The 16273-nt window shown below is 42.6% G+C and overlaps 3 protein-coding genes across 3 annotated transcripts; all 3 read right to left on the bottom strand.

Annotated features, from left to right (window-relative positions):
- Window positions 1–551: 551 nt before the first annotated feature.
- LOC111078435 (vitelline membrane protein Vm26Aa) lies at window positions 552–1232 on the bottom strand. The gene has a single exon (XM_022373122.2). The coding sequence runs from the start codon at window positions 1119–1121 to the stop codon at window positions 675–677; it is 447 nt and encodes a 148-aa protein (XP_022228814.1). The 5' UTR covers window positions 1122–1232; the 3' UTR covers window positions 552–674.
- Window positions 1233–7555: 6323 nt separating this feature from the next.
- LOC111078434 (proline-rich extensin-like protein EPR1) lies at window positions 7556–9002 on the bottom strand. The gene is given in 2 exon segments (XM_022373121.2): window positions 7556–8717; window positions 8719–9002. Coding segments are annotated over 2 exon segments (1311 nt in total). The 5' UTR covers window positions 8947–9002; the 3' UTR covers window positions 7556–7634.
- Window positions 9003–10808: 1806 nt separating this feature from the next.
- On the bottom strand, window positions 10809–13989 carry LOC111078439 (trithorax group protein osa). Its single transcript, XM_022373129.2, has 2 exons — window positions 13778–13989; window positions 10809–13693 (listed from the first exon to the last, which is right to left on the bottom strand). Exon 2 carries the CDS (start codon window positions 13612–13614, stop codon window positions 10813–10815), a length of 2802 nt encoding a protein of 933 aa, XP_022228821.2. The 5' UTR covers window positions 13615–13693; window positions 13778–13989; the 3' UTR covers window positions 10809–10812.
- Window positions 13990–16273: the final 2284 nt, after the last annotated feature.

Genomic DNA, 16273 nt, shown 5'->3' with positions numbered 1-16273 from the left:
TTTTTTTTTTGTTACATATATGCCCAACAAAATAAAGCTTATAGTTAATACAATCAAACTATGGACCCAACATTTGCTTCCAAAAGTCAATATGTTCTCTTTTTTAATTATAAACTATATTTAAGCCCACAGTATAAAGAAATTCGATCAGACAGAGCACCATTTCCGCTTTTATACTCGTAAGAGCAGAAAAATTGCATAAAATATGTTTTACAACCAGACACAAATACATAGTCTCAATATTGTTTTACCTTTAAAAAAAAAATATATATGTATATAATTTTTTAAGTAGAAAATTTAGATTTTATTTCCCTCGAAAGTCTATACAGTTAAGGTCTTTAAGTAATATCCACAGTAGAGAAAAAGCTCAAATGATGGTGGAAAGAATTCACAATTTTCTAATGAATCATGAGTGCCAAATTCTTTATGGGTAGGCACTACTGTAGGAACTGCAATTTCTTTGACAATTGCTGGTTATAGAGACCGATACCTATAGGTACTATTTTCAGGTGAAATAAATAAATAGACTATTTTTAGTTGTTTTTTTTTTGTAATTTTAATTTTGCAATAAATATTTTTTTTTGACATTTTCTGAAAACCTAGCAAAAGATTTTTGTGTGTTTCGTCCGACAGTCGTATTCGTGATCCATTAATGGGAATCCTTTGGTCGATCCTTAGTAGTTCTGGTAGCCATAGGCCTGCTGGGGCACATAGGCGGCGCTGTAGAGCTGCTGCTGGTGCTGGGGCACGCCGTAGTTGGGTGCCACATAGGTGGCCACCGGCGAGGAGTAGGCGCCAGCGGATCCATAGCTAGGTGCGGGTGCGCTGCATGGCACTGGGGCCAGGTTGGGCTGGCAGCTGAACAGGTAGTTCTTGGGGCAGGGTGGGGCAGGGATGCTGGAGCCACCATAGCCGCCGCCGCCGGAGCTGCCACCGTAGGCGGACTTGCGCAGACGGGTCAGATCGCCGTAGCCTTGGTTGGTGATGCCCTCAACCTCGCCATCCTGAGCGGCCAGGGAGACGGTGGAGCCGGCGTTGGTGGCCGAAGATCCAACATTGGTGGGTGTGGCCAGAGCGGTGGCAGCCAGAGCGAGGAGAGCGAAGCACACAAAGGAGTTCATCTTGATTGAAGATTTGGTGATTGAAGATTGAAGCTGGAAGCTGAAGAAAAGCTGGTTGGAGCTGTTGGAAGTGACCAAAGGTGACTGATGACATTCTCCACCGGATCCCTTGTTTATATAGCCCCTGGAATCTGTCTAGTCGGCAGTTAGTGGCTTGAACTAATTCTTTCACATTTCTTCTTAGAGTATTTTTCTGCTCCATCAGCTCCAATGCACCACAAAATATATACCGCTGACTTTCAGCTTATTGGGGTCATTATTTGTACGAAATTAACGTTTAGGTTGGCGAAAATGTACAAACATTTCAGAAATTCTGGTACACAGCACTACGGGGGAGTGGGTGGGAGTTCGGGAGAGAGCGAGAGTGAGTGGGTGGGGTAGCTGGGTATGCGGCCTGGTTACAAGCCACAAAAATGTTTCGAAATATTAAGTACTTGTTCGATAAGAAGTAGAACACATGTCATTTATGCAATGTCTTTGGTTTTAGGGGACTTGGTATAATTATTATTTATTTGGGGGATAAAGAATTAATAGATATTCATTAAAATCTCTTTTTTAATGTTTTCTTAAATGCTAAAATAAAACCCTTTACACATCTGCAAATGGTGTAGATGCTCAAGTTCCCTTTGTAATCAAACCTGTTCGAAGCGATCAGAGAGAGCATCCAAAAACTATGGCTAGGCGAACATTATATACCCTACTTAATTTAAACGCTTGTAAATTACTCACTTTTCTGTTAGTTTGCTTCATTTTTCTCTCTCTTTGGTACGACAGCAACTGAAAGTCGGTTTAACACACACACACAGACACGAACCGGAACGCGAACCTAAAGTTGTGGGAGAGAGTGGGCGAACCAAGAGAGGATGCAGGCGCAACTCGAGCCGTACTTTTTCTATTACAACAACAACAACAAGAACTAAAGCGCGTAAAGGGTGAATGGCAAAACACGCAAGCAGGTGCTCCATGAAAAAAAGGCGAGGCTCCTTCTAAGGAGCAAAGGACTACTCCAGTGGAGAAGGTGCCCGCACACATTTGCACACAAAGGACCGAAGGATTACGGCATAAATGATCCGCGCGCGGCGCACAAACACAACTCGAATCGAACAAATTTGCAATATAACAACAACAAACACGCACTTGTAATTCAAAAACCAAAGCCCCACGTGGGGAAAACTGCTCCAACACATTTTGGGCAGAAGAACTAGTTAAATAGACGAAAAATAAGCTTAGAAACGACGATTTACATGGCAGAGAGAATAAACCACGCGGCGATGCGAGGGAGTTAGACAACGAACGCGCTCGAACCGATTTGCATTGCAAACAACAACGACGTCGAACATGTTTGAGACGAACGAAGGAAGAACGCAAGAGGCTGCAGAAACAGAGCGGGCGGCTGCTGCAAAACTTAAATTGACGAAAACAGATCACCGGCTTTTAATCTTGTTCACCTAAAATGACTGTTACATGCTAGGAGTACCGCACAAACAAAAGACACACAAATATGCACAAAATAACACAATAAAACGCGTTAGCAAGTGCACTAATTGGAGCAACGCAGAAAACTTTACCGGGTGCAATGATCAAAATGGCGGCAATGAGAGTTAGATCCGAAATCGAACTCGAACTCAAACGCCTTTCTAAAAAAAGGATGCAGGAATGCAGGATGATGAATCGGAACAGCTTTCGGCAACATAGTTACATACATGTACATATGTATGTAAAAATGTATGAATATGCAAATAATTCCCTCAATATTCCAGCTATCTGACTGTAACTTTGCATGTGTTCTTTTGTTAGGTTTAGAAAGTATATAAATCAGATTCGGTTATATCGGACTAGTATAACAGTCTTTGTAAGAGAAACTCCTCCAAGCGTTTGAAATAATAGTTTTTTTTTATTAAAATACATTCTTATCTAATTATAATTTAAATCAGATAATTATTTCATAGCGCTGTCATTTCAAATTCATTAAAACTTTATATAAAACGTAGCACTTCTTGCTCAACTTAAGAACCCACAATAACCATCGTTTTATGTATTGCTTCTTTAGCACAAAATAACACCGAAAGATCGTCTGTTCATAAGCTCCACTTGTTGTACTCAATTCTGATGCATAAGAACGCTTTTAGAAGAGTTTCTTGGTAGCTTCTTAGACAGATTAAGCCCCCATCTTGAGTGCAGTAATTAATTTTTGACTTTTCAATGCATTTTCTCTTGGGAAATGCTCCTCCAACTCTCCCACACTTCTAGAGAGAAGCCAATTGAAAATGCAATCAAATGCCAACGACCCACATACATACATATAACGTCGGAATGGGTTGGTTGGATATTTATTACGTATAGCAAATGCCACATAAATAAACGAAAATTAAATATAAAAATTCAAGAATGCACAAACGAAAATTAAATATAAAACAAATGAAAATGTTTCCCAAAAAAAAATGTTCTCAAAATATACACCGAAAGCAATTATACATACATATATGTACATAAGTATATGTACATATACATATACATATGTATGTAGGTATATTTATCTTTTGGTGTATGAATATGTAAGGAGACCCCCCCACAGTGGCAAACCACTCGAAGATCGCGTCACCAGAGCCGCAGAGCACCACACAAAACTCACTCCACAAATATATGTATGTGGCAGACAGACGGTTGTTCGGACTCCACTCTTGGGGTTCGTCACTCACACAGTTCAACGCCTCGCCTGGCACATGGGAGAGGATTTTTGGATATGGTATAACCAAATTATAATACACTTTTAAATAAGTTCTTCGCAGGGATCTTTCAGTATGAAAGGGAATTTTACAGAACTTTCTTTAAGCAATTTTTTAGAATACAAAATGGGAATTATTAAACCATGTAAAATTCTACTTGCGAAAAGGAATACATAGAAGGAGAACTAACCCAAAATTATCTATAGAATTAATAATTAAATAATTAAAATTGAAGTAGTTTTTCATCAAAAAAATATCTAAAACTGAAATATAATATGAAATAACCTTTAAACTCTTTAATATTTATAGAGTAAAATAACTACATATCTTCATCTGGCAAGATGCTCACTTTAAAGCAGCATTGGCGCTATTTTTGATTGGCCCCCGCATGCGGTTGCAAGTGCCACAGCCCTCAGGCCTCCGTCAGCAAGAGAACTCAAGAGAAAGATTCAACATGAAGATACTACCAGAGAGACAGAGAGATAGATGTTTCTGCGTTTTGTTGTTTATGTTCTGTTAAATTTTTTATGATCATGGCACTTGGCATCCCCATCCCATCCCCGCCACTCAATTATGCTCGACAGCATTGGGGTGTCGGAGTCGACGGCGGCGCTCGATTTTTGAGTTCTGAGAAAATCTGTGTGGGGTAGTTTTTCCAACTCATGTTTCCCTGATCGCTGATATCTCTCTCTCTCTCCTGATGTGATCTGAAACGGTTCTTTGATGCTTGATCACTTAATCCAGAGTTTCAGATATAATTATGCACTCGAATATGCTTGTAATTGGGTTCTGTAATTGCTTGTGATTGATCATTTTGGTTGCATTTTAAGTACATGGAAAATTGTGGTAGAGCTTAAAAGACTATCAAGATGTTCTGCTGATGAAATTATAGATTTTATTTTTAACCTTTTGGATAGTAATTTTCTTTGAGTTTTTCCTTCTAATTTCTCGTTTAATGTTCAAATTTCTAATTTATGTAGCCTGGATTAATGGTACCTTCATCCAAATTAGCTTACTATATCCTTCATTATTTTTTTTAAGTCTCTGTAAAATTGATTAGCAATCTAAAAACTCTGTTATTTGCATTGAAAATCTTAAAACAGCAATTTTTCTTGTTGTTTCCCGTTTAAGAAAACTTTTTGCCAACTCAATTCGGAAAAACTTCTTGATTTGTGTCGAGCAAATTTTGTTCATAGAAAGACATGACCAATGGGTCATTTAGTGAATATATTTTCTTCACAGAGAATAATCATTTAAGTTATATTATTTTATGGTACTTTCTTTAGATATTTCCCCACCTATTGCCACCACTTTGATGCCTTTACCTATGTAAAATACTTAATACTCTTAAGGCAATCAGTTAGCAATGGTATTAGCCTTTCAGATCACTTAATAGCATATTTTATCACTCTTTGTACTTTCTATACCCATCTTGCAACTCCTTTTGCACTTACCACTTGATCTGTGACTCTGCCGCAAAAGATTACGACATAGACATGCCCCGTGGCTAATTTATTAACCATATTTCTCGCTCACTCAACAAGCGATTAGACCAGAGATTATGTAAACCATCAGCGCGCCATGCACGAGGCGGAAGGGGCTGTGCGAATGTGGGGCGGCAGCCAAGTGATGATCGTTGGGCGAAAGAAGAGAAGTGCGTGCGTGCCACATGCAAAGTGGAGGCACAGACAACAGCTTGGAGTCATGGACGATGACCAGCAGCAGTTGGGGAGCTGCTGGGAAGAAGGCAGCAAGGCAAGGCGAGGCAAGGCTGCATTCACTTTCACTTGGTCATGGTCATGGTCATGGAGATGGGATAGGGGAATGGGCATGGAATGGGTTGTGTTGGGTCTATCTCTATATTATTATCACATTTCAGAGAACCGCCCTGAGGGCCCCGCATCAAGAAGGCAAACTCTCTGCTCTTTATCTTTTAGTGCAATTTGTTATGGAATTTGAATTTGAAAATGAAAACAAAGGAAAAAGGAGAACCAGCACCACGAGGCGACCAACTGACTTACTCCCGGGGTTTTTTTTTGTTTTTGTTGTTGTTTGCTCCCGATCATATTCTTGCACACATGCGATAGTCTGCCGCATACTTGCTTACAGTCGATTTGTGGTATGCCACATGTTGATAAGTCGAACGGAAATCGCTGCTCGCCTGCACACAACTGTACAAACATTCGGTGGCGGAAGCGGGAATGAAGTGCAGTGGAGTGGAGGCTATGGATTGGCTTTGATCGTTTTTAGGCTGGGGAAATGTTTGCACAAATAAATGTACGTTATTTCTGGAAAAACCACACAGAAAATAAATATATATATTGAGAAACAAAGAGCAAATTACAGTATGTACAAGAAAACAATTTAATTCCGTATTTTCAGCATATTTAAGCATATTTTCTCTGCTGCTATTTGTTTATAGGAGTCATATTTTGATAATGAGCAAATATTAAGATAAACAGGCAATAAGATCTATAAATAATATTAACAGTATGACAAATAGATATTTAATTTTTCTGGCGTAATTTCTCTCTTGAAAAAAAAAGAGATATCATTATATATGTATATGTACAATGTACATATGTATGTTTGATCTACAATTTATAGCCATCTCTCGAATAGTATAAGAAGCATATTGAATTCCTAATGTCCGATAATGTCATGTCGCACGTCGTTTGGCAGTGCCCCACGGCTGGTGGGCAGCCCATCTGTCTGCAATACGCGCTTTGGAAGCTTCGTATTGCATTTTGGGTAGTACTTGCAACGACTTTGAACTTCAGCCCGTTATATAAATAAAATAAATTTATTCATACTAAATATATATATAATATAATATATATAAATATAATATATATAAATATATTTTATAAATATTCCGAATCAACCCTCATTACCCTTTCAAAATTCAAAATTAAAATCAACATTTTTTAAATAGACTTGTAATGATAGCATATAAAAATATACAGCACAATCTGGTATCCAAAAGAGCAGTGTTCCCCCTATCGGATCCACTATTCATTCTACGTTTGATACAAATTTATTGTATGATGACGATTGTAATTCTTATATATGTACATACCAGAACGGATATGAAAGTGCAAACGATGGCTGATTCGATTATGAGAAACAAATAGGTCAAATAAAAAATATATATATCTAAATAAATAATTAAATTTAAAATTATTTAAAATTTGTATTATTTCCAAGAATAACAAGAGACGATCGCATATTTGTATTTTAATCATGCCAACTTACGAGACTTTTTCTAGGCATTTTCTTGGGCTTGTCAGTAAATGTACCTATGTATGTACATATAAATATGTTATTCTATTGAAAAATTCTAAATAAATAACTAAATTAAATACTTATAATATCTTAAGTTCTCTTGAGTTTTTAAGTACATTTTCCTTGTCAGAAATTTAAATTTACCAAAAACAATTTATGTATACATAGTAATAATCATTCAAAATTCCCCCTTCCACTAAAACCAATCAATCTGCCACACAATTCATAAATTCATCATAAATGCATAAATTCATCATGTAGAGCAATTAATAAATAAATAAATCAATGGGCACTCCACAAAACATATCTCTAATCAGATATGATTACGTGACATATCTATGCCACATACATACTTGACCAGCAATCGTTCCCTTAGCAATTACCAAACCCATTTCAATGGATATTTCCATTCCCCCCTCCCTAAATGAGGTACAACAAATCAATCCACAAATCGTTAGATGCATTTTATTTACAGGACTGTCAGCGAATAAAGATCCATGGACTATAATCGATTCTGTGCGGCCAAGCCCAAGCGATAGTGGTATTCCTCGAAGAGTTCGGGTGCCACGCGATACGGTTGATCGATGAGCGAGAGTCGTATGGGCGTTGCACAGCTGGGCGTTGCATAGCCAGGTGATGGAGGAGGAGCAGGTGCATAGGCCGGCGGAGCCACTGGCGGAGCTGCTGGAGGTGCCGCTGGTTGCGCCGCCCCATAATTATAGACAGGAACGCCCCAAAGTGGCAGATAGCTGCCGCAGGGTGTTGCAGCGGGAGGTGGCGGCGGCGGTGGTGCGTATGTGGGCTCCAAAGGTGCTTCATAAACCGGAGCCGCTGGCGGTGTTGGCGCTTCATAGACAGGAGCCGCTGGCTGATTGTTGTAGCTCTGTTCATCCACCTGCACCTTGGTGGCCACCTCTGTCCTGGATGCAGGCGGTGCAGACACATAGATGATGGGCTGATAGACAATCTGAGGTGGTTGGGCAGCAGGATAATTGCTGGCAGGCGGCGAATAGTCCGCCACTTTGCCATAGGTGTCTGGTGTGGCAGCAGACTGTTCGTAGCTGGGTGCAGGTGGGGCTGGTGCATCGTAGACGGGAGCAGGGGCATCGTAGACGGGAGCAGAAGGAGCAGGCGCCTCATAGGTAGGAGCAGGCGCCTCATAGCTTGGAGCAGGCGCCTCATAGCTGGCAGGAGGTGCTACTGGAGCATCGTAAGTGACCGGAGGAGGCACCACTGGAGCCACATAGCCCGCATCGCCATCCCCAGGACCATTATAGTCGGGATTTGGCTTGGCATAGCCGTCATCCCCACCATAGCCAGGTGCAGGCGGAGCAGGCGCCACATAATTAATCTGCGGCTGCAACGGCTGCTGGCCACAATTGCCGCCGCACAGTCCGCCACAATTGCCGATCGGATTGCCAAAGAGATCGGGCATCTTCTTGAACAATTTCATTTGCTTAAAGGGATCCAAGTCCTGCAGCTGCAGGCCATAGCCATTGCAATTCGTTTGCGGCTGGACAACAGGCGCCACAGTGGGATACAACACATTGTTGTAGTTGTTGTTGTTGTTGTTGTTGTTGTCAATTATTCTGCCCGAAGAGATCGTCCCACCATTTGAGCAGCGATCGATTTGTGCGCTTCAGCGCATCGTTGGGACCCACGGATGAGCCGGCATCGGCCATCAGATAGTACTGGGGTTCGCCTGGACCAGCAATCCTATTGGTTGGCTCATCTCGAAGCTCCTGAATGGCTTGGCAGCGGCTTAGAGCACAGCAAAGGCAGAGTACCACAAGAATTGTTGAGGTGCTCATCATTTTTGGCAGCGATTTGAAAGCCCCCCGGGTGTAACTTTAACCACGCGTCGCGAACTGTCAACTGCAACTACTGCCAGTGGCAATGTTTTCATTTGGAGAGAGCTAAAACTGCAGGCAATATTATTGCAAGGTCAGCAATGGACGATGCCCTGCCTTGGCAAGTATACCTCTTTGTATGGCTCTTTGAGTGGCAGATTAAAAATGGCAAGAGATGGAGTTATCTTTAATATAAATAAGGGAATATATTTCTCCTTTTAGAGATGGATAATGTACGATTCATCACTCACTAAAATCAAGAATATTCTGCGAATATCTCAAGAAAACTGAACAGAATCGAAAACTGAAGGAGAAACACAAGTCCAAGGACAATAATCTTTGAAATTAAACATTTTTTGGGTTGATCTTTTTTTTTTGCTTAATTTTGATTGATATTTTTCTACACCTTTTTTTATCTTTCTGCATCTTTGAGATATTATTAGATATTTTAAATATTTTGTATTTACGTATTTTTGGCTGTATACTTTTTATTAGTTTTTAATCGATTTTTTGGCATGTAATATGCAATTTCTATGCTTCAAAATATATCATCTAGAATAGTATTTAGATGTACCAATTAAAATTCCACTTTAAAGTTTCACAAATTTAATTCTAAATATATTTTTTTCTTCATTTGCAATACCTCTATTTTTATATATTTTTATAAAGAGCATCTAGCATTCTTTAATACCTATAATTCTGCCACAACATAATGGGTACAATTGGTATGAGGAAGTTCCCCGCGTATTTCTCATATTTCGCAAGCCCTCCGAAAATTGTAACCCACTTAATAATAGAAGCCGTAGCCTCCCCCCAATCCAAAAAGCACATCAGCTGTGTGTTCTCATTCCAAAGCCCCATGCCAGACTCGAGTCAAGATCCAGCCAACCTCTCTCTCCGCACACTTCAAGAGGTTTTTTTTTTGCTGCAGTGCATTGACTTCAGGCATTATTATTTACTTGTATTTTCATTTACAATTTTTTCCTTTTCTTTGCTTAACTTTTTCTTTATGGTTTATTTAAATTGTTCTGTTACGTGCTCGAAATTGCTAATCGCCAGCTGAAACCCCCAGCGGCTGGAGTTGGGGGGCTTTGGTTCCTGTTTGATCCGTGGAGCGTAGCTGTCGGTGTTGGCCATAAACACACAGCCAGCCATAAGCCATAAGCCATGAGGCATGAGGCATGGGGCATAGCCATAGCCATAGAAAAACGGAAGTACAAGATAAACATATATACATATTTTACTTTGTATGTATATCTGGTGGCTATATGAAACACTTCCTTAAGTGGCTTGGCCATTGGCTTGGCTTTTTGTTAAATGTTTTCGGGGCTGGGCATTGGACAGGCATGCGAAAGGGAAATATTTATTTACAAAAGTAATATGTGGTGGATATGAGTTGGAAATAGTAGAGGAGGAAACGGAGGTATAAAAGATGGATTTATGGGCAGGGTTAAATAAAGATATAGCAGACAGCACGCAGATAGATAGATGGAAGAAAATAATTTACGAAAAAGTTTTCAACAAGTTTCTACCTCAATCTTCAATCTTCAAATTTCTGGAAATATTTCCAAAAAGATTCCACCCAAAACATTCAACCAAAACCCCCTGCGGACTTCATCAAATTTTCTTTTAATTAAAGAAAAATATTTACGTTCCATCATTAAATTCTACATCAAGTTGAGTGGCACGTAAAGTCCAATGTGGGCTCTCCCCTAAGATCCACGCAAAAGATTAAGGCTGCAAGTAAATAAAAACCCTCTGGAAAAAGTGGAAAGCTCCAGCACAATTTATAAATTAAATTTTTTATTCATAGAAAAATGCTGTAAAATTCTAGAGTTGCTGCAGATACTTTCGCTTCTGGTTAATCCCCTTGTTGGTTCGGGCATTGTGGCGTTTGCGCTTTTCGGTCTTCAATGGATTCTCGGTGGGTCCCTGGTCATTGGTCTTGAGACTCTCCTCGGCCTTGTTCATCAGGTCCCTGGCAGTGAGCTTTCCCAAGGGTATAGCCTCGAGGGAGGCGGCTCCAGAGGTATCCTCTTCACTGGACACTGCTGGTGTTGTCTCCACATGATCTTCGTCTTCCTCCTCATCCTCCTCCTCGTGTTCATCCTCGTCTCCAGGGCTCGCGAGTGCCGCCCCCAAGCTAGGCTCCGATGATGAGGCAGAGCTCGAAGCCGTCGTCGGTGTGCTGCTGGAAAAGTTTAGTTTTCCCGCCTTTTCCGAGGATTGCTGCACAGTTGAGCCCACGGTTGGTGGCTCTGTTGTTGTTGTCGTCGTCGTCGTGGAGCTGTCTGGAAACTGGAAAATGCGCTGGAAACCATTCTTTTGGGGCTGTGGCGTTGTGGGTGCTGCAGCGCCCAGAATTCTGTTGAATGGATTGAACGGATTGAGGCCGCCAAATGGTCCAAAGGGATTCAGGCCCATACCGAAGCCAGCTCCGACCTGAGGACCACCGGCCAGGCCAAAGGGGCTGCCCACTTGGGCGCCCATATTCATGTTGAATCCGGAATTGGGATTAATACCCATCTGTGGTGCCATTCCGAAGGGACTGCCCACCTGAGGAGCATTGCCGAAGGTACTGCCACCCTGCTGATTCGCTCCGAAGGGACTGCCAACCTGTGGAGCCATTCCAAAAGGACTTCCAACCTGCTGATTAGCTCCGAAGGTACTGCCACCCTGCTGATTAGCTCCGAAGGGACTGCCAACCTGTGGAGTCATTCCAAAAGGACTTCCAACCTGCTGATTCGCTCCGAAGGTACTGCCACCCTGCTGATTAGCTCCGAAGGTACTGCCACCCTGCTGATTAGCTCCGAAGGGACTGCCCACCTGCTGCTGCATTCCATAGGCGCTGCCCACCTGCTGAGACATGCCATACGGACTTCCCACCTGTTGATTTACACCATAAGACGGTCCATAGGGACTGCCAGCAGGCAGCTCATTGCCATAAGTCCTGGTTATGCCTCCTCCTACGCTTGGCGCTCTGTTTGGCAGCGCCAGATAATGCGTGGGCTGCTGCTCGTAGCAGGGCATGGCGATGATCACAGGCTGAAAGCTGGGACACATTGTGCTGTAGCTCACACCCGTGTCCGCTGAACAGGGTCGCGGCATAACAGGAGCATTGCAGCCATTGCAGTAGGAGTTGTAGCCATTTGTTGTTGGTTCCAGGCTGGATGACGGCGGCACCTCCGGCCTGGCATAGGCAGGCGGTGGCGGTGGCAATGTTGGCGGTGCCTGCGGCTCAGCGGATTGGCCGTAGAATGGCTGATAGCTTTGACCCACCAGAGGTTCGATGGGTACGGCAAGTTGCATTGGCTGGTTTCTGCTTGGGTGGTGTGGAGTCCTTGGGGGTGGCTCTGCTGCTCCTACTGTTGGGCCTGCTGCTGCTTTAGCCATTGGTGGTGCTGCTGCTCCTACTATTGGCTCTGATGGCGCCAAGCTATTGTAAAACGATCTCATTACGGGATCATCGTGTAGGTCATCCACTGGGGAAGGTGGTAACCAGACCATTTGTGGCTCTGCCAACTCCTGTTGCTGCTGTGGCTGCTGCTGCTGCTTCTTTATCGGTGCTTCTCCCATGGAACCTCGATAGCGCTGTCTGAATTCCTCCGCTTGGAAGCCCACTCTCGGCATTCCCAACACATCCCCATCCATGCCAGGCTGATGGCGACTTCCTACCACTGGCGTTGGCCTCTCGTATTGCTGTCCCTGCGCTGTTTTTGTAGCTGCCGCCGACTTCTGAGCTGCTGCAGTATTATATGCAGTGGGCGTGGCCGTTGGGCCTGGGCCTGCAGCAACTCCGTATTGAAGTGCTGACGGGCTGCCTGGATTTGGGCGAGGAACTGCTGGCAGGCCATTTGACTGCGCAGCAAATGCAGCCGGAGGGGGAGCCAGGGTGCCGCCAGGGTAGCCCAATTGCTGTTGATGATTGAAGGGCTGCTGCTGAGGTCGCTCTGCATATTGGGGCTGCTGCTGAGGAACATTTTGGAGCTGCTGAGGAACATTTTGGGGCTGCTGAGGAATGTTTTGGGGCTGCTGTTGTGGATTTTGTTGCGCCCCTTGGCCAGGACGCTGCTGCTCCTGGTATGCCGTCGCTGGCGTTTCCCTGCCGTCTTCCTCATACTGCTGTTGGCCTGGAAATAACCCGCCTCCAAAGGCGGGAAACGACGGAAAGGTGTGTGCAATCGGTGCAGCTTGTTGTGGCTTTTGGTAGGGAAACCCAGGCAAGGCAGAGGGCTGATCCGCCTGTCCATTTCCACTGGCAAAATCGTTGCCCTTGCACATGTAGTAGAGCTCGCCCTGGGCGCCACCGGGCTTGAATTCCACGCAGCTCTGTTTGTTATCAGTGCCGAAATTCTCACCCTTGCACATGTAGTAGGGCTCCTCCAGCGGTCCACTTGGCTTGATCTCCACGCAAATGGTGGTTAGAGTTCTCTTGGAGCGGTGCAGAGGCTCCAGTGGAGATTCCTTCTTTTGCTTGACGGCAGCTGAAGCCACAGAGATGGGCAAGGCAGCAGAGACTTCCAGTGCAGGCAGCCTGATGGTTCGATCTTCAGCTCCCAGAACACCACAGAGCCCAAAGGCCAGCAGCCATAGCCACAGCAAAGTCTGCCAGCACTGTGAATATTTATCCATTTTCTTCCACTTACTAACTTCCGCTGCTGTCTGAGAGCTCGCTTATATACTCTGCTGCAGCTAGATCTCCTCGGTATAACTGCAATAGAATTGTTTGTCAATTGTTAGAATCTCTTTCTCCATTCCCAGTTCCAGTTCTGCCGGCAAGAGGAAAAACACCCACCTATCCACGTTCTGCTTGCCCAACAGAGTTCTCCGTAGTGTCTTGCCCAATCGAAGCTTTTCTTTGTTGAATTTTCCTTCTCCTGCCTTTTTTGGTAGGGTTTTTTTCTGGGATTGCTGTTTTATTGCACTGGGCACTCGTACTCGTAATTGGAGTTTCATTCGCTGGCAAATCACATGACTGAATAAAAACGAATGCAACGTCGACCTGATCGAGAGGGTTTTCACTTTGAATGTGGCATACGCTTCTGTTAACTGAAGTTGCATGATACATTCGATGGCTTTGTGATTGGTTACTTGATTTCGGTTGATCTCCATCACTTTCACTTGAAGTTCTATGACCTGCTTCAGTAATATTCTAGTTGGATTAAATTGGGGAGAATTTTCTTGCAGAGAGTTAAAAAAATTAATCATTAATCACTTCCTGTCCGCTTCTGCTCTCCCGTTGCTGATCTTTCCCATATTATTCGAGCGAAAAATTTGATTTCCGGCATGATTCTATCCCTTATTCAATACCAAATGAAATCTTAATCACAAACCAATTAAATTCTCTTCATTTTAGCATTATTTTCAGCTGATTCTCGCCATATATAATGAACGGAATTTCTCCCGTTTCTCAATAAAAATAGAAGATTAAGATTCAAATATATCTATCATTATTCTTTGCCAAAGTAAAACCCTGATCATTAACCAATAAAATCCTCTTAATTCTGGCATTATTTTCAGCTGATTCTGGCTATTTCTTTTGATAGTTTTATCTACCGTTTCCCAGCCTAATAAATCACTGGCAGTTGCTCATTAAAACTCTCTAAATATTATTTTCAGCGGATTCCATCTGTATATTCTCCGCATTCATTGTCCAGTTAGAGCATTAAACATTTCCTATAGCCAAATGCTTTTTTTCCACCAGCGATAATTATCGCTGATCCTCGCAATTACAATTTCGCGTGTGTGTGCAGTTCAACAAACTGCTCCTCCGATTGCCAGCGCCTCGCCTCACCTCAACAATCGAACTACAAAGTCAGCAAAAGATTTATACCTGAAGCTCTACCCGTCTGGGTTTTTAGGAAAATGTTTGCACGGTGTTGAACATTAGCTATTAGCCGATAAATTGGTCATTGGGTCAGCGGGTGTTAGATTCCAATTCGCTGTAACTGACCTGACCCATAAAGCACCCAAACAGAGCCACACAACACAGAGGGGAGACACTGAGAGGAAACCCTCAGCTGAAAGAGAGTCACAGAAACGCTCGTTAAATACAAAACCAAACATGAGAGACCTCCCCCTCCTCCCTATAAAGCGAACCCTCTCCTCAGCACTGATGAGTAATGAAAGAACGATTACCCATGCGTGTGTGTGCTTCAGGAAAAATAACTTGAAATGAACCCACAATTCCGGCAGTTCCGACAGTTTTTCCCTACCCCTTCCCACACACCATTCGTTTCCAACATTCATTTAACAAAAGTGCTAAAGACCTTTGAAGTGGGGCAAGGGTTTCCGTGAGCAGCAGGATTTACGCATTATGTCAGACATTTGCCACTTACCTCACCCACGTTGGCGGGGCGGGTTGGAAGGGCGCTGGAAGGCAATAGACTGAGTGGCTCCCCCGTCAAGAAAGCGGAACGGAACGGAACCGCACCCATGTAACCAGGAGGGGTTGCTGCTGCTGCTGCTGCTGCTGTGCAACGCTGTAAAACATATGTCGACAGGCAGGCAGGCAGGCAGCAGGGCACGACATATCGTCATCGTCATCATTATGTGGTCTACATTCAAGGCACATTATCATTATCATTTTCATTTATTAATAATCAGGTTAAGCGCCGCCGTAGACAAGCAAGGGTGTGGTCGGAGCACCCGAACTCCTCCTACTCCTCCAATCTACCTTTTGCAGCTTATCGCAAATTTCTATATTTCTTTTATAGATAGCAACTAGGTTAATGTGGGTTTTTGCACTTGCAAATCGATTCATAGAATTATTAGTTTTTGGGGTTTTTTTTGCACTGAATTTTCTATATAAAAAAAAGTACCCAAATTTGCAGCTAAGATTTTAGATTTCCACTTTCCGTTTCCTTTTTAGATAAAACACTGAGTAAACGTAGGTAAATTTAGACATATGTCTAGCTATTTATGTAGCTATATTTTGGGATAGAAAGTCACCTGAGAGTCACTCTGCTGAGCAAGTAATTCGCTGAAGACAGACGAACACTTAAGGAATAAAGCAAAAGTAAAAGAAACTATGCCTAAAGTAAGGCATTAAATCAGAGATTAATTCATGATCATATTTCTCATAGCTGATGGTCCAAAAATTAGGCCATGCATAATACACCCCTGATAGATCTACGATAGATCCATAAAGAAATCTATAAAAGATATATAATAAATTTCATGATTGATTTATGAAAAATCTATGATAGATCAATGATTATATATATCCTTGATAGATTAATGGTTCATCCCCAGTTAACCCATAAAAATATCAATGATAGATCGATCCATG

This window comes from Drosophila obscura, unplaced genomic scaffold, assembly GCF_018151105.1.
Source record: "Drosophila obscura isolate BZ-5 IFL unplaced genomic scaffold, ASM1815110v1 contig_179, whole genome shotgun sequence".
NCBI classification, from domain to species: Eukaryota; Metazoa; Arthropoda; class Insecta; order Diptera; family Drosophilidae; genus Drosophila; species Drosophila obscura.
Note: the sequence above shows the minus strand (reverse complement) of the source record. Positions and strands in the feature narration are given on the sequence as shown.